Source organism: Eucalyptus grandis, chromosome 5, assembly GCF_016545825.1.
Source record: "Eucalyptus grandis isolate ANBG69807.140 chromosome 5, ASM1654582v1, whole genome shotgun sequence".
Lineage (NCBI taxonomy): Eukaryota > Viridiplantae > Streptophyta > Magnoliopsida > Myrtales > Myrtaceae > Eucalyptus > Eucalyptus grandis.
The window spans coordinates 42,916,452-42,943,815 of record NC_052616.1 but is presented as its reverse complement, the minus strand read 5'-3'; the positions used below and the strand labels follow the sequence as shown (position 1 = coordinate 42,943,815).

General features: G+C 37.2%; 2 protein-coding genes and 1 long non-coding RNA gene across 3 annotated transcripts; 2 read left to right on the top strand and 1 right to left on the bottom strand.

The window, feature by feature from the left end:
- The first annotated feature begins 12,475 nt into the window (after nt 1-12,475).
- Nucleotides 12,476-14,759, top strand: LOC104446902 (ankyrin-1-like). The gene is made up of 4 exons (XM_039313730.1): nt 12,476-12,688; nt 12,795-12,984; nt 13,892-14,068; nt 14,350-14,759. The coding sequence occupies exons 1-4, from the start codon at nt 12,476-12,478 to the stop codon at nt 14,757-14,759; spliced, it is 990 nt and encodes a 329-aa protein (XP_039169664.1).
- A 1,898-nt stretch (nt 14,760-16,657) lies between these two features.
- Nucleotides 16,658-22,271, top strand: LOC108959570. Its single transcript, XR_005551662.1, has 2 exons — nt 16,658-16,739; nt 21,788-22,271. It is a non-coding gene; the product is annotated as an uncharacterized LOC108959570 (long non-coding RNA).
- A 381-nt stretch (nt 22,272-22,652) lies between these two features.
- LOC104446903 (protein NRT1/ PTR FAMILY 5.2-like) lies at nt 22,653-27,108 on the bottom strand. The gene is made up of 4 exons (XM_039313728.1): nt 26,991-27,108; nt 25,390-25,607; nt 23,920-24,485; nt 22,653-23,517 (listed from the first exon to the last, which is right to left on the bottom strand). Exons 1-4 carry the CDS (start codon nt 27,106-27,108, stop codon nt 22,653-22,655), a joined length of 1,767 nt encoding a protein of 588 aa, XP_039169662.1.
- Between the last annotated feature and the right edge of the window lie 256 nt (nt 27,109-27,364).

The window sequence follows — 27,364 nt, the reverse complement described above, 5'->3', positions numbered from 1 at the left end:
TTTTGCCAAAAAAAAAATGATTTAAAAATATTTTTCTAAAAATTATCGCGTGAATCACTTATAAAAATGCATGAACAAAAAATATTTTTATTATTCACAAAAATATTTAGACATAAATTATTATTGGTAATGATAATATTTTTTTATTGATTAATTATTTTAAGTAATATAAATAATAATGTTCAAGAAATTATTTTTAAATTATTTATTTTTCGTGAAATAAAACAAGCTGGGAAATGAAGATGAAAATGGGTGCATGTACGGTGATATGATCTCTTGAAATGGATAGTCGACATATAGCGTGTCCGTATTTAAAATCAATACCTGAACAACAAGCACGCCTCGTTTCTTTGTGGGCACCAGTTTCCCTTCAATGGTTTCGTCGAGATTATACAGGTTGAAATGGCCGGGCTCTACGTCTGCGAAAGCTTCGATGAAGTCGACCCCCTGATTGCTGCACAGGAGCGCAGGCTCACCGGCCGAGTTCTGCGCCACCTCTCTGGCGAGAGCATAGTAGGAGACCAGAGCTTGGGCCAAGGCGGCTTTCAGAATACCAACCATGGACCCATGTTCAAGCCTCTGCACCACCTCTCCGGCTTTCGATTGATGTAGCAGATGAAGACGCCTACGTCAAGCGGAGGCAAGAGCAAGTCGAGGTTAGAGAAGGGCAGCCAATGCTCTTGCATGGGCAGTGGTGTCGCCACCACTTCTCTCTTGCCCAACTTCACCATGAACTCTCTGCCTGCACCTGCAACTGCACCCATTTCCTTTACTTTGTACGGCGAGATCGTGGGAGATATAGAGCGGAGAAGATGGAAGGGGGATGAGCCTGAAGATGAGCGGGTATTTACGGGTATTGACAAGGACTCCGTCGATGACTATTCCTCAACTACCGTCCGTCTTCTCTGTGGAAAATTACACTATACAGATGCACTATATTATTCGTCTCCACAGTCGCTTCAATTTCCCTTCAGCGGAAAACATCATCTACTCTCACCTGGATCGTTCCCCTTTTTACTCCACTAGTGTGCATATTAACAGTGAGTTTGTTTCACAAAAAATTAACGATTTGAAAAATATTTTTCTAAAAATAATTACTTATTTTCTGAAATAATTAGTCAATAAAATTTTATTATTATTAATAACAATTTATATCTAAATGTTTTCGAGGACGATGAAAATATTTTTTGTTCATTTATTTTTAAAAGCGATACGAGACGATCATTTTTAAGAAAATATTTTCTAAGTCATTTATTTTACGCAAAATAAACGGACCCCAAGAGAAGATGAATTACGATTATCAAAATACGTGTCTTTGGAGGGCCTTTGAATAAATAAAATAATATTATTATTAAATAGATAAATGAAAATTTAAATTGGGGATATATCATTATATTTAGGAAAAATACAAAATAATATACCTCAAATTTCACCTAATGACCACTTGGTAACATTTATATTTTTGGAAACAATTTTTTTTTAGAAATAGTTTTTTTTTTATTTCTATTCATTGGAACAATTGTTAATCAAAAGAGTGTGTTTGGTAACTACATAAAATTTCTATTACCGAAATAGAAAAAAACATGAATATGTTTAGTACAACCCTTAAATTTTTTTATGATGTAGAATTTCTTTTAATTTTTAATCATTTTTTGAGATTTTTCTTGTTAAATTTTATTTTCCTCTCTTCTCCTTCCTCCTCTAGTCAATCATCGAGCCTTGGCAATGGCTGACAATTGGCTAGAGACGAGAGCTTGTGACCTCGCCAGCCTCGAGGGAGCCTCACTGGCCCCCCGGTGAGGTCAAGCCTCACTTGGCCACCAGCGAGACCCAACCTTGCCTAGCCACAGTGAGGTTGGCCTCACCATGGCCAAGCAACATTGATCTCGCCTAGCCCTGACAAGGCTTCAGTGATAGGTTAGAGGAGGAAGAAGAAGTAAAGGCAAAAAAAAAAATAATAATAATTCTTTTTTTCAAATATTGTTTCTATGAATAAGAAGTAACTTTTTTCTACTTTTTTGTTCTAAATCTATTTCTTGATCACTTTCCTATTATGTCAAATATTAAAATTAGCTAACACTACCAAATAAATTTCTATTCTTTTTCTATTTCATACCTCCATTTTCTAAAAGTATTAGATACCTACCCGAATTTTATCTCTAGTGACCATTTCGCACCTTCACATGAACTATCTTGTTGTCCTATTTAAGAAAGGGTCACTATATTCCAAGAATGCCAAACCCGGAAACCCAAATTTTTCTCCCACTCAAATCGTCCAAAACTAAATGAAAACAAAACCATTAAATCATAGGAAAGACACTAAAATGTGTCTACAGGAAGGACGAATTAGTCATTTCAATATGGGGTTTAGATATAGAGATATGTGCCTATATTTAGCAAATACTGCAACGATATTTCCTCAAGGGATCTGACTGCTATAAAAAAAATAAACAACCCGCTCAATCCATCGAAATGGATAAGTCTTAACTGCTTCAGGCGAGAGGGTCACACATCATTTTTCTCAACTACTATTGCATCGTTTTTCTATGTATCAATATAGATTCTTGGGAATTCCTCCCTTACGTACTTGCTGAGCAATTATGACCCCTGGGAACAAATGTTTGTAGAAAAATATGGCACTTTTAGTTACTCTTAATGGAATTTTTTTAAGTAAAATTAATAAGAAAATGTCGATTCCTAATACATTACCTATACATCACGGAAGCTCTTCTTTTTTTTTTCTTTTTTTTTATGGGTTTCTTTTTAGCTGGTAATGGGTATTGAACCCAGCAGATCTAATTCTTTATGTAAATAAACGTTGTAGGCGTTATTGATGGTATCTTACGGTGTGAAAGTTAACGAAACAAACATTGGAGTTGGGAAAGATCCAAAATTTCTAGGATCCGACTCCAAATATGCCCCGTTGACATCAACACAGCAACCCCCCTCTCTTTTCTTTCCTTCTTTGGTTTTTAATATGCACAAAATTATTATTAGGTATCTTTGATGGTTTACAAAATTTTGTATAATCATATATTAATGTATCACCTTTCAATCAATTATTTAAATAAGCGCACCATCTATTGTATTCCTAATTCTTTTCCATGTGCATTCATTTAGATTATATCACATCAGCTCGTGTAGGTCACCAAGTGAAGTAAAAATAAATACAAAGGAGTAAAAACCAATGAAATATCAATTTTTCGGAGCAGTGTGTAGTTTCCCCCCATAGTGATAATTATTCAGCTATATATAACCCTTTAGCCATAAAAGTTTAAACTTTATACCACAGTTCAACGACGAAAACTAAAATATAACCATTATCAGATTATTAAAAGTTCAAATATTACCGGGCCATCATTCAAAGGCGAACACTAAATATTTCATCTTCGTTGCAAAGATGTATAAAAGAGACCTTTGGCTATCAAGGACGGGCCTACAGTCAACCAAAGATGTATAAAGATTAGCGAAGCAATAACAAGTTCTCGGTACTTTCCTTATTACCTGGAGGTAATTTACCACGTCCTTTTTTAAAATAAATAAAAAAATCTATTTCGATCCAGTTGTTGATTCGTCAAGTTCCCTGTTCAATGAAAGGGGTATCATTTCCGTTTTACAAAATTAAGAAAAAGTCTGGCGGTAGAGAACCTAAAAGACAAACAAACACAGAAATAAGTTCAATGTTAGAGAATCTTTTAACATCTGTTCACGTCCATAACAAATGAATATTCACATATTTATGAAGGCCTCGTTGATGAGTATCTCCAAGATATTTGTTAACACTACCTAATACGTGAATATTCCAAAGTGCGAGTCCCACTTGTATATCGTATTTGGCCGAAGAAGCAACGGATAGGTTGGAATTCTTACCTTATGGACCAAGATCCGCTTTCATTAGTTAGGCGACACCAATTTTCAATCTCCTAGTTATGAATAACACAAAATATCATATACAATCCCATTTTTCCAGAGACAATTTAATCTAAATCTGCATCTTCCTTGCAATGCTAAGTTTTGTTTGGTAACCCATGAGCCACCAATCCTAGAGAAGAACAACATTGTTAAAAGGGAAAATTCCAAATAAAGCTCGAAGTGCCTTTGGTTTCTCAAATAAAGGTTTTAAGTAAACATTTTCTCAAATAAGAATCTGAAGTATTATCATTTTCTCAAATAAAAGCATAAAGTGGCATGTTAACCTCAAAAAGGCCCTGACTTCACTGGCTAGTCAATGACATTTACATCATTTACTTTTTCCTATTTTCTTTCATTTTTCCTTTTTCTATTTTTTCCTCACAAAAAAAACTCAAAAAATAAAAAAGAAAGGAAGAAAAAGCATTTAAAACTCAATAAATAAATAAAATAAAATAAAATAAAATACAGGCAACTAGTAACCCTCCCTCACCTATGGCCGCAACTATAATAAAGGGCCGCAACCCTCTCCTAAATCTGGGTGAGGGCCTCCAACCCTCCCAAAACTGTTGACCCTCACCCAAATCTGGGAGAGAGCCATGGCCCTCCCCTAGGTTTCAGGTGAAGGTCCAGATTAAGGGGAGGGCTGGCAACCCTCGCTCAAATCTAGAAGAGGGTCGCGGCCCTCTCCCAATTTTGGCGAGTGATCGGTGAGGCTGCTGGTCGTCATTGAGGTGTCGACGAACTTGCCGTGGCTAACACCCCACCATTGATGGGGTAATTGCTAGAGGCAAAAGTTTTTTATTTTTAAATTTCTATTTTTTTTGAAGTTTTCGTCTTTTTTTTCTTTTTTTAGTTTGTCTTTTTATGAAAAAACAGAATAAGGAGAAAAGGATGAAGAAAATAAGAAAATATAAAGGGTGGAAATGCCCTTGACTAGCCCATGAGGTCAAGTCATTTTTTGAGACTAACAGGTCACTTCAAACTCTTATTTGAGAAAATGAGAGCACTTTAAGTTTATATTTCAGACAATATTTATTTTAGATCCTTATTTGAGAAATTGAGTGCATTTCAAGTTCTTATTTAAAATTTTCCTTTGTTTAAATATAGAGGAAAAGGAACACAAAAATAATTGGAGAAGAGTGGCACCGAGAAGTGGACAATGAAAGAGTTGGGGACATGGAAAGTTAAATAGATTAGTTCATTGACTTAAGAGTTGAATCTTCAATCCATTTGTCGGTGTGCTAGTTGGATCTTACGGATTGAACTTTCAAAAGGAAAGCTCCTAAGAAGCACACCTAACTTGGGCAAAAGAACCTTTCAAGTGCCATAACTTGGTACAAAGGGACACTTAAATGTCATAACTTACGAAAAGTACACTTAAGTGCCACATTCGAAGAAAAACGAATCACTTAAGTCCCACTATGGCCAAAGTTCGGCCAAAATGCTAACGTGGCATTTTCCGGCGAAACAAGTGCAAACGGCGTCATTTTACATACTCACGTGGCCAAATAATGCAAAAACAATGTCTTTTTGGGCTGACGTGATAAACAAAATACTATAAAATTAATTTAATTTAAAATTAAATTTAGTTAAAATATTAAAAAATAATTTTAAAATTAAATTTAGTTAAAATATTAAAAAATAATTTTAAAATTAAATTTAGTTAAAATATGAAAAAATAATAATTTTAAAATTAAATTTAGTTAAAATATGAAAAAATAATAATTTTAAAATTATATTTAGTTAAAATATTGAAAATTAATAATTCTAAAATTTAAATTTAATTAAATTATGAAAAAATAATAATTTTAAAATTAAATTTAGTTAAAATATTTAAAAATAATAATTTTAAAATAAATTAAAATTTAAAAATTAAAAATTAAAAGGAAAGGGGGGTGGCACTTGCCTCCCCGCGATCGGCCAGGAAGGGTCGGCGACGGAGGGGAGGAGGGCCGGCCGGCTCACCGCCAATCGGCCCGAGGTCACTGGCCCTAGCCAAGGCCCGACAACCCCGGCCGACCCCTCTTGTTTTAAAAAAAATTAAATTTTTAAATTTTTATTTTTTTAAAAAAATTGTTAAAATTTTTGTAATTTTTTATAATTTTATATTTTTTTCTAATATTTTTAATTTTTTTAAAATTCTTCAATCCATTCGTCGGCGTGCTAGTTAGATCTTACGAGACTGAACTTTCAAAAGGAAAGCTCTAAGAAACACACCTAACTTGGGCAAAAGAACCTTTCAAGTGCCATTACTTGGCATAAAGAAACACTTAAGTGACATAACTTAACGAAAGGTACACTTAAGTGCCACATTCGAAGAAAAACAGATCACTTAAGTCCCACTCCGGCCAAAATTCGACAAAAACGCTGACATGGCATTTTTTGGCGAAACGAGTGTAAACGGCGTCGTTTTGCACGGCGACATGGCCAAATAATTCAAAAACAATGTCGTTTTGGTGACGTGGTAAAAAAAATAATATAAAATTTAACAAAATTTAATTAAAAGTTAAATTTAGTTAAAATATGAAAAAAAAAATTAAAATTAAATTTAGTTAAAATATGAAAGAGTAATAATTCTAAAAATAAATTTAGTTAAAATATCGGAAAATAATAATATTAACATTAAATTTAGTTAAAATATTAAAAATAATATCTCTAAAATTTAAATTTAATTAAATTTGAAAAAATAATAATTTTAAAATAAAATTTACTTAAAATATTTAAACATAATATTTTTAAAAATAAAGAAATTACAAAATTTAAAAAATTACAAAATTACAAAAAAAAACTAAAAAATTTAAAGGGGGAGGTGGCCAGCTCGCCACCGGTCAACCGAGGTTGCTGGCCCCTGGCCAAGGCCCGATGAACACGGCCGACCCCCTTTTAAAAAAAAAAAATATTTAATTTTTATTGTTTTTTTATTTTTAATGTATTTTGTAATTTTTTTAATTTTAATATTTTTAATATTCTTAATATTCTTAATTTTTTAATTTTATAATGATTATTTTGGAATATTTTATATAAATTTAATTTTAAGATTATTATTTTTCATATTTTAAATAAATTTAATATTTAAATTATTATTTCTAATTTTTAGTTAAATTTAATTTTAAAATGATTATTTGTTCATATTTTACCTAAATTTAATTTTAAATTTATTATTTGTTCATATTTTAAATAATTTAATTTTAAAGTTATTATTTGTTCATATTTTAACTAAATTTAATTTTGAATTATTATTTGTTCATATTTTAAATAAATTTAATTTTGAATTCATTATTTTTCATATTTTAACTAAATTTATTTTTAAATTTATTAATTTTTCATATTTTAACAAAATTTATTTTAAAATTTTGTATTTTTTCATATTTTAACTAAATTTAATTTTAAATTTATAATTTTTCATATTTTAACTAAATTTAGTTTTATATTTATTATTTGTTCATATTTTAACTAAATTTAATTTTGAATTATTATTTGTTCATATTTTAAATAAATTTAATTTTGAATTCATTATTTTTTCATATTTTAACTAGAATTAAATTTGAATTTATTATTTTTCATATTTTAAGTAAACTTATTTTTAAATTCATTAATTTTTCATATTTTAACTAAATTTATTTTTAAATTTATTAATTTTTCATATTTTAACTAAATTTATTTTAAATTTATGAATTTTTCATAATTTAACTAAATTTATTTTTAAATTGATTAATTTTTCATATTTTAACAAAATTTATTTTAAAATTTTGTATTTTTTTTCATATTTTAACTAAATTTAATTTTAAATTTATGATTTTTTTCATATTTTAACTAAATTTAGTTTTATATTGATTATTTGGTCATATTTTAATTAAATGTATTTGTAAATTTATTGTTTTTTCATATTAGCTAAATTTAATTTTAATTTTATTATTTTTTCATATTTTAACTAAATTTAATTTTAATTTTATTATTTTTTCATATTTTAACTAAATTTAATTTTAATTTTATTGTTTTTCACATTTTAAATAAATTTAATTTTAATTTATTATTCTTTCAGATTTTAAATAATTTTAATTTTAATATTATTAGTTTTTCATATTTTAACTAAATTTAGTTTTAATTTTGTTATTTTTTCATATTTTAACTAAATTTAATTTTTATTGTATTATTTTTTCATATTTTAACTAAATTTAATTTTTATTTTAATTTAATTAATTTTTATGTTATTTTTTTTACGTCAACCCAAAACGATACCGTTTTGCATTATTTGGCAACGTTTTGCGACCCCGTCTTGCACTTATTTCGCCGGAAAAATGCCACATATGCAATTTAGCTGAATTCTGGCTGGATTGGCACTCAATGATCCATTTTGTTCCGATTTTGGTATTTAAGTGTACCTTTCGTAAATTATGGCACTCCAGGAATCCGTATGTCCCTAATTTGCTTTACGGGCAAACCAAACTTTCTTCACCCTCCAAAGAGGACGATCCAGGATTGGTCGTCAAATTCACCGACTCTCTCTCTCTCTCTCTCTCTGCGGAATTAATCCCTAAAAAGCAATCTAATCTGACAAATTCACAAGAATTTCATTGGCATTTCACTTCCCTATCACTCATAAGACAGCGAAAGACGAACCCGTGGCCCTTCCCGCCTCAATAAATACTTCCCTCACTCTTCTTCCCTTGCAGTTTTGCTTTCGGGAGAGAGAGAGAGAGAGAGAGAGGCATTGAGTCGGTTTCGAGGAGAGGCCGAAGCGTTCCTGGGTTCGACGTGCTGGTGAGTAGGGGTGAGCATGGTCCGGGTTGGTCCGGGCCACCCCCTAACCCTAGAACCAACCCGTACGGTGTCGATCCTCAATTTTAGGACCGAGGACCGACCCTATTGAGCACTGGGACCAAGGACCGGACCGACCCAATGGGTTGAGTCTGTTCGGGGTCAACCCGAGACCGATTGATAATTTTTTTCGTCTTATTTTTTATACTTCCTAAAAAAGCAAACCTACAAATTCAAATTACACATCCATCAACAATACGGTATTGTGTAACTAAACTTTAAAATACCAATACATATTTAGCAAATTTAAGATGACACAATAATAGAAATTTCGTATCCGCTAACCGCTCATCGAGATATGGGACAAAATGGAATGTTCTTGTAATCATCTATCTTTAATATTTATAACACCATATGCAAAAGCGTTTTCCTGATCATGTAGAGTCCACTCAACCAAAAAATGAGCTTCACACCACTTGACTAGCAAATCACCGTAGCAAGAATCGTAGTACTACTCTACTCTTCAAAAATTTCTACCATTTGACACAAATTGAAAAGCAAAGTGCAGCTGAAATTCATTAGTAAAATACAATTAAATCATAAAAAGTTCAAAATACTTAATATAAACCATGAATATATAACTTCACATCTTGTTAATTCACTTGAACTTCTAAACACTTGAAAACAAAACAAACGACACATAATTAATACTTAACAAAAGTTTTAAATTAAAATTACTATTAGTGCTATTGATAGAACATCTCAATATAATATAATATAATAGACATTTTACTTAGGTTTGAATAAATAATATAATATAATATACAGGGTTGGTCCAGGGTTGGACCGACCCAAAACTCTTAGGACCGAGGACCAACCCGCACAGTGTTGGTCCTGGAATTTCAGGATCAAGGACCGACCCAGTCCCCTTGGGAACCGGACCAGGACCGGCAGGGTTGGGCCGGTCCAGGGTCAGTCCAGGGTCGACCCTAAACCGCTGCTCACCCCTACTGGTGAGTGGCTCTGTTATGGTTTGATCAGCTATTTTTCTCGTGATTTACGTTTCTTTTTCAGTCATGGTGATGCAGTTCAGCTATAGAATTTTTTAATTCAGGTCTCGTTGGCGGGAAGGTGGTCTCCATTTTTGTCCCTTTTTGGACACTATATGTTGTCTGTTAGAATAATTACATATTGAATCACTGTCATCTTTTTCAAAATTTCATATCTTATAGAATAATAGATAGTGATATCACAAAATTTAACATTGTATCGTGGTAAGGATTTTGAACTTAAAAATTTTCAGGTCCTTTATTCGCCTCTTTGTTATGTATTTCCATGCCATTTCTTAAGCCAAATTTCAGTTTGCATGTAAAAGGGAGTGTTATAATTTTTTTTTTTTTTTAAATTCTTGATGGACTCGAGCATAGACGTCGAGGACCAAGCTTGACTTTGATATCACCGGGCTTGGCGTCCTAGGCACAGGCATTGGTGTCATGGGCCTGGCCTCAATAGACCTAGGGTCTCAAACATCTAGGAATGCTAGGGAGTCAGCCTCGCTGCCAAGGGCCCAAGAATGGACACTGAGATTCTTGTGGCCAAGCACAAAATTTCTAGTTCAAGTGTTGATACTTAGTTATATTTTCGAAAATGATTTATGATATCATTAATTTAAATGTTGGAAGGAAAGCCTTTTTCATTAACTAAGAAAAAATTTACTGTTAATTCATTTTCCTAAGCATTCTAAGTGCTAGAAAATGAGGAAAATGTTTTCTCGAAAAATATTTTTGCGCAAAACAAATGACGCCTTCATAAGATTTTAATCGATGAAATAATTCTTCTCTTTCAGTTGCATGCTTCAGCTAGTGTAGATCTGGTGCACAAATAACTAATGTTTCTAAAATTATGGGGTGGTTATAAACAAGGATTAAATGCTTCTCGAGACCGGGTCTACGAGAATTAACTTTTGAACAGAAGCTGCAATTGTGGTTTGAGAAGGACTCACCCTTTTCCTTTTACCCTCTTTGAGTGTCTAGGGATAATAAATTAAGATTTTGGCTGAATGTTATGTATTCAGCTTATAAGAATGGAAAATTTGTCCAAAAAGTCTTATATTTATGATGATTAATTCAATTCTAAATTTTTTAATTTAACCAATTTAGTCTTAAACCTTTTAACGATTTTCCATTTTAGTTCTTCTAAATAGTTTTAACAAGAAATCGTTAATGTGGACACCAGTCTGTCCTATGTGACATGATTAATGATAACGTGGAATTGCTAAGAGAAAGATATGATATTGCTAAGAGATCTTATATAAGCCATGCCCACATGAACGTCTCTGAACTTTTCTTAAGTGCTATAATGCCCCTTTCTACAACTATATTTACAACATCATTGGGGGTAGATATTTAGTTATCCCTTATAAATTGTTCAGTGAAAGTAATATATTAATTAAGATAAATCTGAATTGTAAGATTTGACGGGAATCATTGGGGACCTACTATATTTAGTGATCACATTCAGAATGGGAATCATTGAGCAAATTTTTTTTTTCAATTTCAAGTAGTTCAAATTTCATAATATATAAAGATTGAGACGTAGATTCACGTGTATGTTTTGCATAATTTTTTTGTAACGTAGAAAATATTTTAAAATTAAAGAAAAAGTAAAAACATTACTTTTTACATGACGTAATACTAAACAATGCCCTTACTACAGTTATATAATAATTTTTCCCATGTGGGTGCTTAAGTGACGTCACACATGAAGGTAAAAAAGACAAATAAGCAATAATGAACTGACCATCGCTTTAAGTTTTTTTCTTAGATAGTAGCACAAATGATTTATGAACTTTGGTTCAATATAAAATATATTCTATGATCTTTGACCAAATATGCAATATTGTTCCTAAACTTTTTAATTTGTTCAATTTGATTCTTAAACTATTAATAAATATTCAATATAGTATCTATATTATATGAAAATGTAAAAAGTTCAAAAGTCATATTGAATATTGGACTAACAATTAGAAAACAAGAGTGAATAAATAAAAGTTCATGGACGACAACATATATTGAATTAAAATTTAAGGATCACACTGAATAAATTAAAAATTTATAAACAACATTGCATATTGGATCAAAGTTTATGGACTATTTATGTCAATTTCCCTTCTTCTTTTTTTAATAATTTTAGAAGGAAACCAATTGCTTGGGCAATGGAAATCCTGGTCTTTTTATTTTGTTTCAATTTGATGCTTTGCCATTTAATCATTATTGAATGTGAAGTATCTAAAACATTTAAAATATATAGATATTGACACACAAAACGGCATGATTTTTTTTTCTAGCTTTTTAAACTTGGACGTGAAAGTGGACAAGTAACTTCTATTCAAAAGGATAAAGAAAAAGAAAAAGAAACCAACCCAACCCAACTCTCGTTTCCTTAATTCTGAATCCCATGATGACCAACATAGTTGTAATCATTCAGTTGCTCAAAAGTGATTTTCTTTTCTCGGGAATCAGCGCTGGCTCCTGAAGTTTGTCTATCAAACGCGTTAGTCTTTCCCTAATCTCTATTACAATTCGATCACTTTTAGGGGAATAAAAAATAATTCAGTGCAAACTCCACATGGTCGTCCTATGTGAATTGGACACCAACTCAACAGAACAGTAGGAAAGTGGGTTGGGAAGGTTCGTCAAAGCCAATCTTGTAGAACTCCACTTAGTCGTCATAACTCCGCCGAATTTGATTCCCAGGACACCAGGGCAATTCACTCGAATTCACAGACGTAGTCACGCGCACACAGATGGATGCGAAGCTGTCTATAGACCTGGATGTGTGGAAGCGGAGGAAGCAGAGCTTGGAAGCGTTAATCGGGGACAGCCCGAGCCAGCAACAAGAGAATCCTGAGAAAATTATGGATCATCAGCTATACTCAGCTGCAAAGGAAGGGGACGTCGACAAATTAATCAAAGCCCTGAAGGATCATTGTGCCAAGGAAGGAGTGACGTTGCCCATGGTTCTCAAGCTACGCAGCCCCTCCATGAACACTTTACTCCACGCTGCGGCAGTTATATTAAAAAGAGTGATCGTAACAATTATTTTTATGTTCTGCACATTTTAAGAATGCTCGAATTTTCACACTCCAATTTACCCAACAACAACGGAAAACAGAGAGTGAAGATATTGTCAGAGCGATCATCGATTTTGTCCCTGAGGTCTTGATTTCCGCGACAAACTCGAGAGGAGAGACACCACTGCTGATTGCGGCTAGAGCTGGGAAAACCAATGTGGTGGAGCTTCTCCTTCCCCAGGGTAAGCCAAGATATACTGACTGGAGCAGTAACTCTGGTCTGCACGAGGCCGTGAGGAGTCGCTATTATAAGGTGATTCGTCGGCTGGTGAGTGAAGACCTGATCTGTTGTTCCGTAAGAATATGAAAAGCAAGGGTGCGTTTGTTTGCGTTTCTGTTTAAAAATTGTTCGTGGAACGAGAAATAGAAAAAAATGTTTCTGTTTCGGGAACAATTTTTAACAAAAAAAACGTGTTTGGTAAACTTGTTCTGGGAATTAAAAATAAACAGAAACACGTTTGGTAAATTTGTATAATTTTTTTTTTTTTTTCTTTTTTTTTTTTTTTTTCCTTTTTTTTCTTTTTTTCTTTTTCTATTTTCTTCTTTTGGCCGGTCGCCGGCCTCGGCCATGGCCGGCAACCGGCCGACGAGGGCCGGTGGCCTCGCCCAGCCACGGCGAGGCTCGCCGGCCACCGACGAGGCCGAGCCTCGCCGTAGGCGGGCGAGGGTCGGCCTCGCCGAGCCACCGCCAGCGGGCGTGCCGACTCGCCCGGATCTGGCGAGGCCGAGCTCGCCCGCCGACCGGCGAGGCTCGGCCTCGCCGAGCCACCACCGGCGACGCTCGCCCGGCCAAGGCGAGGCCGACCCTCGCCCGGCTACGGCGAGGCTCGGCTGGCCTCGCCGTGGCTGGGCGGGCCGCTGGCCCCTCGTCGGCCGGTCGCCGGCCATGGCGAGGCCGGCAACCGGCAAAAGAAAAAGAAGAAGAAAATAGAAAAGTGTTTCTCAGTTTTGTTTCAAAAATAAGAAACACAAATTTGTTGTTTCTTATTTCTGTTTCTTTTTTGTTTCTGGGAACAAAAGAACAAAAAAGGAATAGAAACGCACCCAAACGCATTTTTGTTCCTTTTTTGTTCCTGGGAACAAAAATAGGTGCCAGCCAAACGCACCCCAAGTCTCCATTGTGTGTGGCAGTCGAAACAGGGGACTTGGAGGTTCTCAAGTGCTTGTTGGAAGCGCCAAATGAGGGTGAAGAGCAGAGGATATTAGAGTCTTCAGGGAATTTTGGCATGTCACCCGCTCATGTCGCCATTATGTACCAGAAAAAAGGTAAACACTACTGTCGCGCTCATGCTGATACTTTAATCTTCTTGGTCACTCTTTTGCTTGCTTCATTTGGTTTCCATTGATGGTAGAAAATCAAGTTTCACAAGCAAAGTTAGTTTAATGGGGGCACAGGTACATATGGCATATTTAGCTTACTATCCTAAGGGGCAGGACTGTGAAACAACTCCTGATACTTTGGATAGTCTAGAACGGAACGACCCTCTATGCAAGAATTACAGTATTTGTGTCCATCCCAAATGATTAAATTCTTGTGGTGGATTTAGATATGCTGACAGAGATGTGGGACAAGAAGCCATGGCTACTTCAATTGAGAGATGCGGAATCCAGAAATCCACTCCATTTCGCAGCATGCACAAATTATCTCGATGGAGTCAAGTTCTTGATTGAGAAGTTCCCAACAAGTGCCCTGCAACAAGATAGAACGGACGGCTATCTTCCGTTTCATGTTGCTTGCATGATGGATCACGTTAGGATTGTTGAGGAGCTACTTCAGCAATGGCCAGACCGAGCGGAGTTTCCATCTAAGCAACAACAAAACATTTTTCACGTGTCAACGAGGCACGGAAGCATTTCGACTATCAGACACATATTGGAAAACCCCAAATTCGATCACCTCATAAATGCAAGAGATCTCGACATGAATACTATGTTGGATTTCATGAATTATGTATAGGTAAAATTAACAAAAAGAACGTAGTGGAAACAAAAATGATATATTTTATACATGATTTTCCGAAGGCGTTCATGCGTTTTGATAAAAAAAAATCTGAATATATAAATTGATTATATGTAATGCGATTTAATATTTTTGTTTAGGGGCTAAAGTTTAGTCCCTAATTTTTTATGCAATAAATAAATGATCACTTCATTAAAATTTATGTGTCAACAGACTAAGATTTGGAAGGTTGAGACAAACCCAAAGATCCATCTTTTTCCTTTGGGGATTATGCCAAAATGTGTTGCCTACAATAGAAAACCTATTTAAGTTAAGTTTAGTGGAGGAAGGTATCTGTGATCTAGAAAGGACCGACACTCTTTAGTAGCTTTCGTGTCATGTTGGACATTCTAACATATGTCAAACACTCAATCAACAAGTGTCGATGTTGACACCTAAATTTTCCCATTTTTTTGTTTAGTATTTAATTGTCTACAGATTATGAATTAGCCACTAAAAAAGAAAAAAAAAACAAACAAACAAAAAAAAAAAAAAGAAAACAAAAAGAAAAGGCAAAAACAACAAAAAAAAAAAAAAGAAAAAGAAAAAACATGGAAGGGGCTGAGCCCGTTTTCCCTCTTGGCCCGGCCCACGTTAGCCTCTGTCCTCCTCCACCTTGTTTCGCACGCGAAACCTGCAAAAGGAGGCAGCGGCAACACAGAGGGGCATCGGAGAGACCAGACAAAGAAACGGGGAGAGGGAGACCAAAAAAGAAAAAGAAATACACAGACCAAGCACAAGGGAACTCGAGAGAGAGAGAGAAAGAGAAAGAAAAAAAGAAGAAAGCGACAACAAAAGAAAGAGCACAGCAAGACAGAGGGGGAGGGGAACCGAGAAAGGGAAGCTCGCTGGAGAGAGGGGAGTCGGAGAGGACTTGCCGCCTGTACTCTCCACCCCGCCCCCCGACCAACCGCGACCACCGCTGTCTCACCGGAGCCCGGATCGGAGTAAAGGCGCCGCGTCAAGAAGCAATGCGTAAAGGGCAAGTGGGAGAGTTCGAGAGAGAAAGGGGCGAGTCGAGCAACCCACGAGCCGCCGCCCTCCTTCACGACGTCGTCCGAGCCACCGCCACTCGACCCCTCGACACACCAGCAACCAGCCGAGCCCCCTGCCTGCTGTCCTCCGTTCGAGTCGCCACCATAAGCCCAGAACCAGATCTGAAGCAGGCGAGGAAGACAGTGAATAGAGAGAACAGAGAGGAGACTAAAAAAGGGGAGGAGAACGAGAGAGAAGGAGATCGGCGAGAGAGAGAGTCGAAGACTCGCCGTCGTCGTCCCTACCGTTCGTCGCCGTCCACCCCGAAACCCAGATCCGAAGAAACGGAGGGGGAGGAGGGCGGCGGCGGCGCCGCTGCACGCCATCCTCGCCGCTGCCCTCCTCACCGCCTCAACCCGACGCTAGCCGCAACCCGACGCCGTGCGAGCCCCTCGCTGCAGTCAGTGCCATCGCTCGCCCGTCACCGCCTCAACTCGATGCCGTCCGAGCCGCCTCGCCGCCTCAACCTGCTGCTAGGAGCCGCGACGCTGCCGCAACCGCCGTCTCGCCGGTCGCCGTTGCTCCCCTCAACCGCGAGCCCGTCTCGTGCGACCTCTGGCTGGACGCCGCGTCGCCGTTCCGCCATCCGCCGTCGCGCTCCGCCTCACTTGCAAACCGCGAGATCCCCGCAAAGCTGTTGCTGCCCTTGCTCCGCCCGTGATCTACTCGTCCGATGCTCCTTCGCCCGCGACAACCCGCCGTGCTCGTTTGTAGCTCGACGCCGCGCCCCGACGGCAGATCCGGAGCCGGCCGCCGCGTCTCCGCCTCCCGCTTCGCCGCGCCGCCGCGTCCCCCTCGCTCCGCCGCGCCGCCTGCCGTCAAGCCCGCCGCCGCCGTTGTCGGCGCCGCCAAGCAAACCCTAGGTTTCCGCCCAAAACCGGGTCGGGCACGGTCGCGAACCGGGTAGGGTTTCTATCCACATGGGCTGTCGTAGTGGGCCATGTGCCTTTGGGTTTGGGCTAACTTAGGTAGTGGGCTTCTTTTTTAAATAAAAAGTATTAGACCAGATTGGGCCCGCTGGTTGGGCCCAATCCGAGCCAAGCAAGGGCCGACCAAGTCGGGCCTTGCTTCCCAACTTGGGCTTGATTCGGCCCGGCCCCATTCGGACCGAACTCGGGTCCGGTCTCAGCCGGACCCGATCCGCGTTGACCGGGTCGGGTCGAATTGAACCCGACCCAGTTCACCTTTTTAAATCAAAAATTAATTTTAAAAATTAAAAAATATTTTCTTTAAAAAATTTAAAATTTAAAAATATTTAAATATTTAAATATTTAAAAAAATTCGAAAATCCAAAATTTTTAAAATTTTTTTTTTTAAAAAAAAAATAAAAAATATTTTTTAAAAAATTTAAAAAATTTAAAAAACTAAAAATTAATTATTTTTCTTTAAAAAAATTTAAAAAAAAAATTAAAAATTTCGAAAATCAAAAAATGATGGAGTTTGATTAGGACTTGCCATGTATTGTCATTTTAGTGTAATTAGACCTTTATGTGCTCGTATATTAATTATGTTGCATGTTTAATTTATATATCTAATTATGTTTGATGTCATGTGTTTAATTTTATGGCAATTAGGATCTTGGTAGTTGTGATTATTACTTTAATGATCGCGCACATGCATGATCACCTCACATGTTAGTGGATAAGTATAAAATCAATTCAAACTGCTTGCCAAAAATCATTTTGTTAAAATGAACAAGATTAGGTACCGAAAGGGCACTAATTAGTTAATTAGTGTAATCAAGTCCCCGAACTTAGATTTTCTGGTTACGTAGGAAGTGAGGTATACTCCCATGCCTCGCTTGGTTTCTAGCCGACCCCAATAGGCTAGTGGCGACTCCTTTTGTGCAAAATTTCTTAAGAATATCCCAACGTCACGCGGGGTATGGGCTTGGGAGCGCTCGCGCCCAATCATGGGCCTTAGGTCCGTCCTTTGGGCAATACCCCTAAACCTGTTCCCTCCCCCCGAGGGTAGGTCGCGACAGTCGAAAAATTTGACACCTGGTCAATTCTCCCTACATTCTCCGACCCGTGAGTTTAAAATTCCAAGATGTGATTTCAACACGTATGGAGTCAATTTTAAAAAAAATCAATAAAAATATAAATATGTAAAGATAATAATAATAAAAGGGAAAAGAAGACAAACACAGTCTTCTTCTCTTCTAACTATCACCTCCCGTGACACATAATTTACCCCACAAGTTTATTTTTTCTCTTTTCTTTTGACACGCTCTAACACACAAATCTAGAATATGGATTACTTTTTTTCTTCCTCCAATTTTATGGATTATTGGAATGAAGTTGAATATATCAAATTGAAACAATGAATGATATTAATAAATTGTGGGTTAATGTCTTTAATGTAAATTCATTATTGTCTCTTTTATTATTTATTTATTTATTTGAATTAAATTAATTTAATTAAAATTATCATAAAAATGAAAAATTATCATGTATATATAAAAATATACATTTAATATACAACGCATCTCAACGTATCGGAATTCTCTTTCTTTTTACAAACGACGTGTTGGTGTATCGTGTCGTGTGTCAATGTCAGTGTCAATACTACGTAACTTGTGATTTATTCAAGCAATACCCAAAAACCACATAGCACCTCTTCGTGCTATGCCCTTGGACTCATCGACTTTGGCAAGAGCCTATGAAACAGACACCCATTTCGCCTTATGGTCTTGGCCAAATTGATGAATGGATATTAAGTATCCACCATAGTTCAACAAGCTTCAGCCTTCTGGCTATAGTTCTCTAGCGGATCTGGAAAAAAGGAAATAACACTGTTTTTCACCGTCAAAAGCCAAACCCACAGAACCTAATTAGCTCAGCCATGGAAGAATATCAATCCTTCATTAGTTGTGTCAGGTCAAGAAGAAGGCCAAGACAACTGAGAACCCCTTACCACAGATCTGGAGAGGCCCGATCAAAGAAACCCTCAAAATTGACATCGGTGGATCCTTCCTACCAGGAACGACGAATAGAACTTTTAGCTGCGTTTTCAGGAATCGAGATGGAGAGCTGGTGAATGGTCAAAGTGCCTGGCCGAGCAAGTCAAGACATTTGCCTTGGTTAAAACTCTCAAGTTTTTTCTCTACGAGATCTAGGCAACATCCTCATTAGAGTCAGATAACCTTTTGCTGATAAGTACACACTCTGTGGAGAAGTAGAAAGTGTGTGGCATCGAAGAGCCTATTGATAACTGATCAATTCTTGGCTATTTCTATTATTTTCTTGTTCAAAACAACAAAAAGAAAAAACCATTTAGTAACATTAGCTAATTTTTCTATTCCCACAAAAAAGATATATTCTCAAAAATAGATTAATTTAAAAAATAGAAAAAGTTATTTCTTGATTCTCATGAACAATTCAAGAATCAAGCCATTTTCTTTCTTTTTTTCTTTTCTTCATTTTCTTTTCTTCTTCTTCCTCGTCTAGCCAGTCGCCAACCATCGTCAAGCTCGACAAACAACTAAAGGAGGAAGAAGAAGAGAAGGAGAAAAGAAAAAAAAAAATCACAAAAATTATTTAAAAATTAAAAGAAATTTTATGTCACAAAAAAATTTGAGTCATATCAAACGCGTTCTAGTTGTTTTTCTATTCTAGAAATAGAAATTTTATGCAATAATGCATTCAAATGTCCAAAAAATCTTGCAGGGAATAGAATAAAAAAACTATTTTTGAGTATAAATTATTTTTGGAAACACAATGGTTACCAAATGTACCTAGTAACTATTCTCAAGCCTTGTTTGATAACCGGCCAAATGGTAACTATTTATGTTCTTTTATTCCCTAGAACAAAAAAACAAAAAAACTACGTTTGGTAATTTTATTGCTCTAGAAAATATATTTGGAATTGAATCAAGAAGTGTAAAAGAGTTGCTTATTTATATTCAGGAACAACTCAAGAATTAACCCAAACCATTTTCTTTTTTCTTTTTTTCCTCTTTTCGTTTCTTCATTTCCTCATCTCCTTCCTCTAATCGATGACCTTGCTGGCCCCTGGCGTAGCCAGTGAGGTGAAGCCTTGACAACTCGAGCCTCATCATGGCTAGGTAAGGCTTGCTCGAGTCCAACAACCGACTATAAGAAGATAAAAATGCAATAAAATTATTTAAAAAACTAAAAGAAATTTTAAGTCACAAAAAAATTATAATCGTACCAAATGCAATTTTATTCCGGGAATAGAAATTCTATATAATTATAATTAAAAACCAAATGCTTTCGAATACTCAAAAACTCATCTATTTTGCCAAAACAGAAAACATTTCCTTTTTTTATTTATCCCAATCAAATGGAATAAAAACTATTTACAAAGAACTCTATGTTCGGTAAGCATCTTTTTTTAACGTCCATTGTTTGCAAAAATATAAAAAAATAAAGAGCCAAAAAGAAAACAAAGAAAAAAAACAAAAAGAAAAAATGAAAGAAATTATCAAATGTACCCATATTTACCCTGATTTTTTTTTTTGCCGGCAATTTTATTCCGGGAATAGAAATTCTATATAATTACCAAATGCTTTCGAATTTCATCTATTGAACAGAGTTTTCTCTCATTAGTGAAGATTTAAAATCATTTCTGAGCATAAATGAGAACATAATATATCAAATGTGAACGATTCTGATGGCATATTTACCCTTCGACCAAAATCCAAGAAAACATTTCCTTTTTTTATTTATCCCAATCAAATGGAATACCCAAATACTTTCTAGTTTTATCTATTACAAGAACTCTATGCTAGGTAACTGAAGAACCAGCATTGTTTGTTCACTCTTTAGTTTTATCTATTACAAGAACTCTATGCTCGGTAACTATGTTCCTCTTCAAAGATTTTTGGCATCCTTGATTGAAGAAAGCTCCTATCTTGTTTAAGTTTATACCTTGTCTAGAAGCAAAGTATTATTGATGTAACACTGCAGCAAAACTCCAACACTCCTTAATCTTCCCTTCTAGAAAGAACATTGCATCATCCGCAACAAGTGAGATAAGGTGGGGCAACGCGTGTTTAACTTAAATTCCTAAGATGTTGTCCTCTCTTACTACTTTATTTAGAAGGTGAGACAGCACATTAGAAAGAATTTTAAACAAGTAGGGTGGATAGAAGGTCACCTTGTCGAATACCTCTCATTGGCTAAAAGGAATCTAGTGGTTCTCCATTAAACTCAACACTAAAAGTCACCGATTTTATAGATGCCATTGTCAAGGAAAATTGTTTCTCGTAAAATCCCATTTTCTTCATCCATGCTTCCAAAAAGTCCCATTTCACATGATTGTATGCCTTTTGCATATCAAGTCACAAAGTTTTCCTTCCTTTTTGTGGTCTTTAGTTGATGCAACACTTCTTGGACTAGCATAATGTTGTCTTGGACTTGCCTTCCACTAACAAAGGTGCTTTGTTCCACCACTATAATCTCAGGGAGCCAAGATTTGAGACAATTTGCCATGACCTTGGAAATAATCTTGTATGCAAAATTACACAAACTAATGGGATGGAATTAGGATAAATTCTCTTGGTTTGGGACCTTGGGGATAAGGGTAGTCTGGGTTTTATTAAGTTCAGGATGGAGGTTACCTAAATCAAATAACCTTTTTACCTTTCTAGAACATATCCCCTTTGATTTCCTCCTAGTGATCTTGAAAGAACTAGCCGTTGAGTCCATCAAGCCTTAGTGCATTTGTAGATTCCGATTGGAACACGACATTCCTCACCTCTTGCATAGTGACTGGGCACACAAGGGCTTCGTTCGTGTTCTCTTGGACTAGACTTGGGAATTGATCTAGTATGGGATAGAAATTCCTTGACCCCACAGATGTAGAGTGACTGAAAAAATTTGGTCGCATGTTACTTTTAAATGGATTGATCTCGACACCAATCATGATCACCAATTTTCAATATTGAATTTGTTTCCTTGTCTCCTTTGTATATTTGTCATCGATAGGGTTTGGGAGGGCGCAGCTAAGTGCAACCTTCACCTCGCAAGAGGATTGTTCCCAGCCTGGTTGCAAACTCGTTAAACCCCTCACAGTTCATCTCGGGAGGAGAGGCCAATCAAAGGCAGTGTTATCATCAAAATTGACGAGAATGCAGCCGATGAGACGAGGAAAAAACAATCTGTGGCTCTGACAACAGAATGGTTGAGTATATTAGATCCAAAAACAATAATGCATGTCTTGTGTCACATGAACGATCGAGTAGCGAATCAGCTATTGAAATGAATATTTCAAATAGAAACAGACGACGAAAAAGAAGGACGACTGAGCTTGTGTCATTGATTTGGAACAGATAATTAGTAGTGCATTATTATTTTGGATATCATAGAGAAAAATTATGTTGGGTTGCTGGTAATTGCAGTAGGAGAAATTTTCCCATTGAGGTTGTCACTGTCTTTGCAGCTGAAATTAGCAATTTATCATCCATCAGAATAGTTGAGTGAAGATAGATCAGCATCAACATTGTCATGGTCATTATTGAGATAGAAATTGTTACATATTTTCATTAAAATATTGATGATTATTTATATACTCGAGTATATTGTAGGAGACTTGATTTGTAGGGAAAGAAATACATAAAGTAGAAAACTTTACAACTTCCAAAGGTAGGGTTCCAAAACCGATAAACTTTTATTTGGTTGATGGTTGTCATCATCTTCTGTATGTAAATGTAAAGGCACGCATTTTAGCGACGACTCGAAGAGCCGTACAAGCACTAGGTATTCTTCACAAAGTAAAGCTTAGGCTACTAGCATTGTTTCACAATCTTCTCATCGACACAACTCCAATATGTGGCATTTGACTTAGCCAGATCTATGGCACCGCGGCCTCCAGGTTATGTACTTTCAGTTCTTCCTTGAGCACCACCATCGAATCCGAGACTTCCGCGCGATACACATAGAGCTTTGCCACGAACAGAAAGAATGCAAAATTCAGGAGGTTGAGCACTGCAAAGAAGGCATAGTAATGGTCAAGGTGCGACGCATTCAGGTTGTTTAGTATCCACCCGTGGTGGCCGTGCCTCTTGGTGAGGTGCGAGACCGTCGATAGAAGGAAGCTGCTGAGGAAGTTCCCGATACCCAAAGTGATCGATGAATAAGACGTGCCCAGACTCTTCATGCTCTCCGGCGCTTGGTCGTAGAAGAACTCGATCTTCGCTACTTCCAGGAATGCGTCGGCCATTCCCATGAGCACGAATTGAGGAAGCAGAATGAAGATCGTCACCGGGATTTGTCCTCCCGATTCGACTAAATCGTGTTCCCTAGCCACTCGGATCCTCCATCTCTCGGTGAACGATGCCACACTCATGACCATGATGTGGAGGAGAAGGCCGATCCCCATCCTGTGAAGAAGGCTGATGCCTCTCGGGTTCTTTGTCCATCTTCGCATGACCTTGACGAAGATGCGGTCGTACACCACGATGCACACAAGCATTGATATGGTCATGAATCCGGCTAGACTTGCCGGGGGGATCTTGAAGCTGCCGATGCTTCTGTCTAAGGTAGTTCCTTGCTTGACGAAGAGGGTATTGACTTGAGCTATCATGCAGCTCGGGACGAAAGTCGCGGTCAGGATCGGGATCATCCGCAACATTTGTTTTGTCTCCTCGACTTGGGTGACCGAGCATAGTTTCCACGGAGAAGTCGAGCCAGTTTGGACGCATGCTTTGTTCAAGAATCTGCATCGAGAGTGAACCACGCAATGTTCAATTGCTGCACGTCCTTGTTGCAATCAATTGTCCATGGATAATATCCTTTTGCCACCAATTTACTCCGTAGGTACACTATCATGTGTGCCACAACTATAAAATTAAGGAATCTACTTACGATTTTATCGACCAATTTGATTTGAAAACACATGTGATGGTGATTTGATGACAGCAATTACTTTTGGAAACTAGCATTTCATCTAATGATGGATAGAATAAAAACTTGTAGCTAAATCATGACAGAATGAAAGACATAAATTTAATGTATTCCAAACAATCGCCCATTGTGTGGAAACTATTTCAATGGACAGCTGATGTATCAACATTTCAGATTGGAACACAGAAGAAATGGAATTTGAAGCAAATTACTACCTCAAGGTTGGTGTCGAGTCGATCCTGAATTTCCCCTTGCTAACATACTCTTGTGGGTCGAGCTCATGAAGCTCCCTTGGATCGCTCGGGACCTGCACCTTCCACTTCCTCACAGCGGCTGCGATGACCTGGGCCATCCTCGTGAACGGGCTGCTTGCAGGCACCCGGTGCCGGTATCTAGGGGTGCCTATGAGGAAGATCACAATCGCAACCGCAAGCCCAAGGGTTGGAAGCCCATACCCGAGAGCCCAGCCCACATTGTCCTGGATATACACAAGGATGGTGTTGGAAAAGAAGGTCCCAAAGAAGATGCTGAACATCCACCAGTTGAAGAAGGAGAGCTTGTTGGCCTTCTCCTTCGTGTCGAAGTCATCGAACTGGTCCGCACCGATTGTCGAGATGTTGGGCTTGGTCCCACCGGTCCCGACCGCCAGCGTGTACAGCGCACCATAGAAGACGGCGAGTTGCAATGTGGAGGCCTCCTTGCAATTGTTGACGCTGGCTTCCGAGCACGGAGGCGGTTTCAGTCCGGGAAGCGAGACGGCCAGGGTCAACACCGACATGCCCTGCATGAAGTAAGCTAGTTAGTTGTCTCACCCATGACGAAAAAAAAAAAAAATCTTTTCCAAGACGAGCAACTCAATCGCATTTCAGTTAAGTGATTATATAATATGTTAAAGAAAGAAAAATAACCCAATTTTAATTGGTGTATAAGATAAGAAGCTTTCTCCACATTACACGTATCTAAAAAAATGATAATTAGGAACATTGATTTGGGAGTAATACATGGCTTAATTCCTATTACTGAGCAATTTTCTCATAATTTAAGATCTCTTTTACAATTACTAAATGCCGTAATAAGTCTTTTACTGGGTTTTTAAATTTAATCCATAGACTTTAGTATTCTCTAGCTAATCATATCTTGTCTTTATTACTAAATTACTCATTGTTTATCTATAAGCTCTAAATAACTTGTCATGCCAGACATTTGGAAGCATTGGGCATCCTCCACGTGTCCGGTCAAAATTTCAAGTCTTTGGTGTCAGGAAAAAGTCGAGCATTTCCCACCATTCACTCGTACTCTTTTTCTTTTTTTCTTTTTTTTACGTCAAATTTCACTAGAGTCAAGTTTTAAAATACTAATAGCTCAAAGCTTAATTCACACGTTTTTAACTGCATTTACATACACACATGCGACTATCATGAATAGATAAATGATACATTTTTAAGAAAGACCCATTGTATTTTAAGAATTTGAGTTCAAACTTGAACTGATCTCAAAGTGATTGAGTGAATTCGAGCTCGATTATTAACTAAATTGGGTCAACTCGATTTGGATTACATGCTTGCTAGTGTAACAAGTTCGTAGTGCTGAATTTTCGGGCTAGCTTGGCATGATTTTCACATGTTGAGCCGATAACGACTCTCTATAAGAGATACATTTCCAGGGTGATGTTGCATAACACATACCGCAAAATAGATGGCCGACGCAATGATGAAGGTCCAGTAACGGCCGAGATGGGCGTCTGCGATGTACGCGCCGAGGATGGGAGTCAGCCAAATGGTGCCGACCCAGTTGGTGACGTGGTTGGCCGACTCGACCGTGCCTTGGTGAAGCTTCTTGGTCAAGTACATGATGAGGTTGGATGAAATTCCGTAGTATGCCATCCTCTCGAAGACTTCATACACTGCACCATTTAGTCAACGGGTCAAAGCAAAGGTGCGATATGAAAATAATTTTCTGAAATCTTACGTACCATGACTCGACAGTCTTTTACTAATCTTTCTAATGAAAATTAGTTTTTCATCACACTAATGAAAATTATGTATAACTAATAAATATCGTGAAAATTTAGGTCAAATTATGTGAAACCCACTTATTGGATACATTAAGAGCACTGTGTTACTAAACCGGGGGAACTACCGCTTTGCCTGTTGGTTTAGTAACAGTGCCGTTAGGCATGCTGCAGCAGCTGGAGGCATTACACCTCCCCTCACTCACCCCAGGCGCGGGAGGCTACTATACCTGCCTACCCGGTGGTAGCCAGTGCCGAAACCCTGACGTGGAGTCTACCCTCTCCACCGTGAGGCCCCCAAATTCCTTGTCTATCTTTCTCTTCCCGACAGAGAGGGAATACGGAGGACAGCATGGGGTCTCCCACCCCAGGATGGTTCTCCCATCTGTTTCCTCCTTGAGCCTTTTAGGGACACCTTTCGGGTCAATGGTTTTGACTTATGAATTCTTAATATGTTGAGTCCAATCTAAACTAAAGGAAAATATATATGACCATAAAATCATGGAAAATGAAGGAAAGTGAAAGCACACGTGGGCTTATGTAATTTGATGGAGAAATTGACAATAAAGACGCCATTGTGTTTTTTTTTTCCTAGTTGAAGGCGCATGATCAGAATAAGCTTGTAAAATTTTATGGGACTACTACTAACTATTTTAAAAGTTTATACTATTGGATAAATGCGTGATTTAATATCAAAATATTATAGCAATTTCCCTCATGTAAAGGTTGGACTTTTAACTCAAGACTAAACATAGAAATATAAAATAAGAGGCAAATAAAGTGTTTGAAAAGAAATATATAAGAAGAGAGGCAAACAATTTCCCTCACTATTACTGTGAGATCTTATTCTAAAAATTTAAGTATTAGAAGAAATGGGTCAAATAAATGCTTCAAATGTTGTCCTTATGATTGGAGTTAATGTTAAGGAGCTAGCTTTTCACTGTCTGTGATTAGACTAAAGCTGAAATTAGGGACATAAATGGCGTGACAAATGACAATTTATGGGTTGACTCTTCTGTTAGGAGGTGTTATTGGCTCTCTTCACTATCTACTACCTGCAAAATCTCTCTATTGTAGAAATTATTTTCCCGAGTTAGTCAAGTTCAGGTGCTGAGTTTTGTCTATAGACATATATAATTTAAAGCAGAAGGAATCTCCTCATTGCGTTTGGAAACCTGGAATAGTGCCTTTACTGTATTACATTCAGGAGGGCTTGCGTATATATTCTTAGTCATCCTTTTGAGAGAGAGAGAGAGAGAAAGAGAGAGAAAGTACCAACGATAAAGGAGCAGGCGGTCCATCCGCCTCGCTTGGATCGACAGGCAGGGTTTCCACGGAGATCGACGGTTCCGTCTTGCGTATAGTCATCGCCCCCTCCTTCCACTAGCGACATTCTATTCACGGTAAGAGATACGAGTTTGCGACCAGCTTCGATTCTTTCCTACATCTGTCGAAGAACACAAGTTTTTCCCTCGTCCTAAAAGCTGAAGCTCGTGCGAAGACCTTCGTAACCCCACATCCACCCTCTTATAGGATTCAATCGAGTCTGACTTCCCCATCTCTCACCTCGCCCAGATAGCAACTGCTCGAAACAACTGCTCTTTGTTGACCATCTACTGCTTATCTTAGTCTTCTCCTCTTTCCTCACT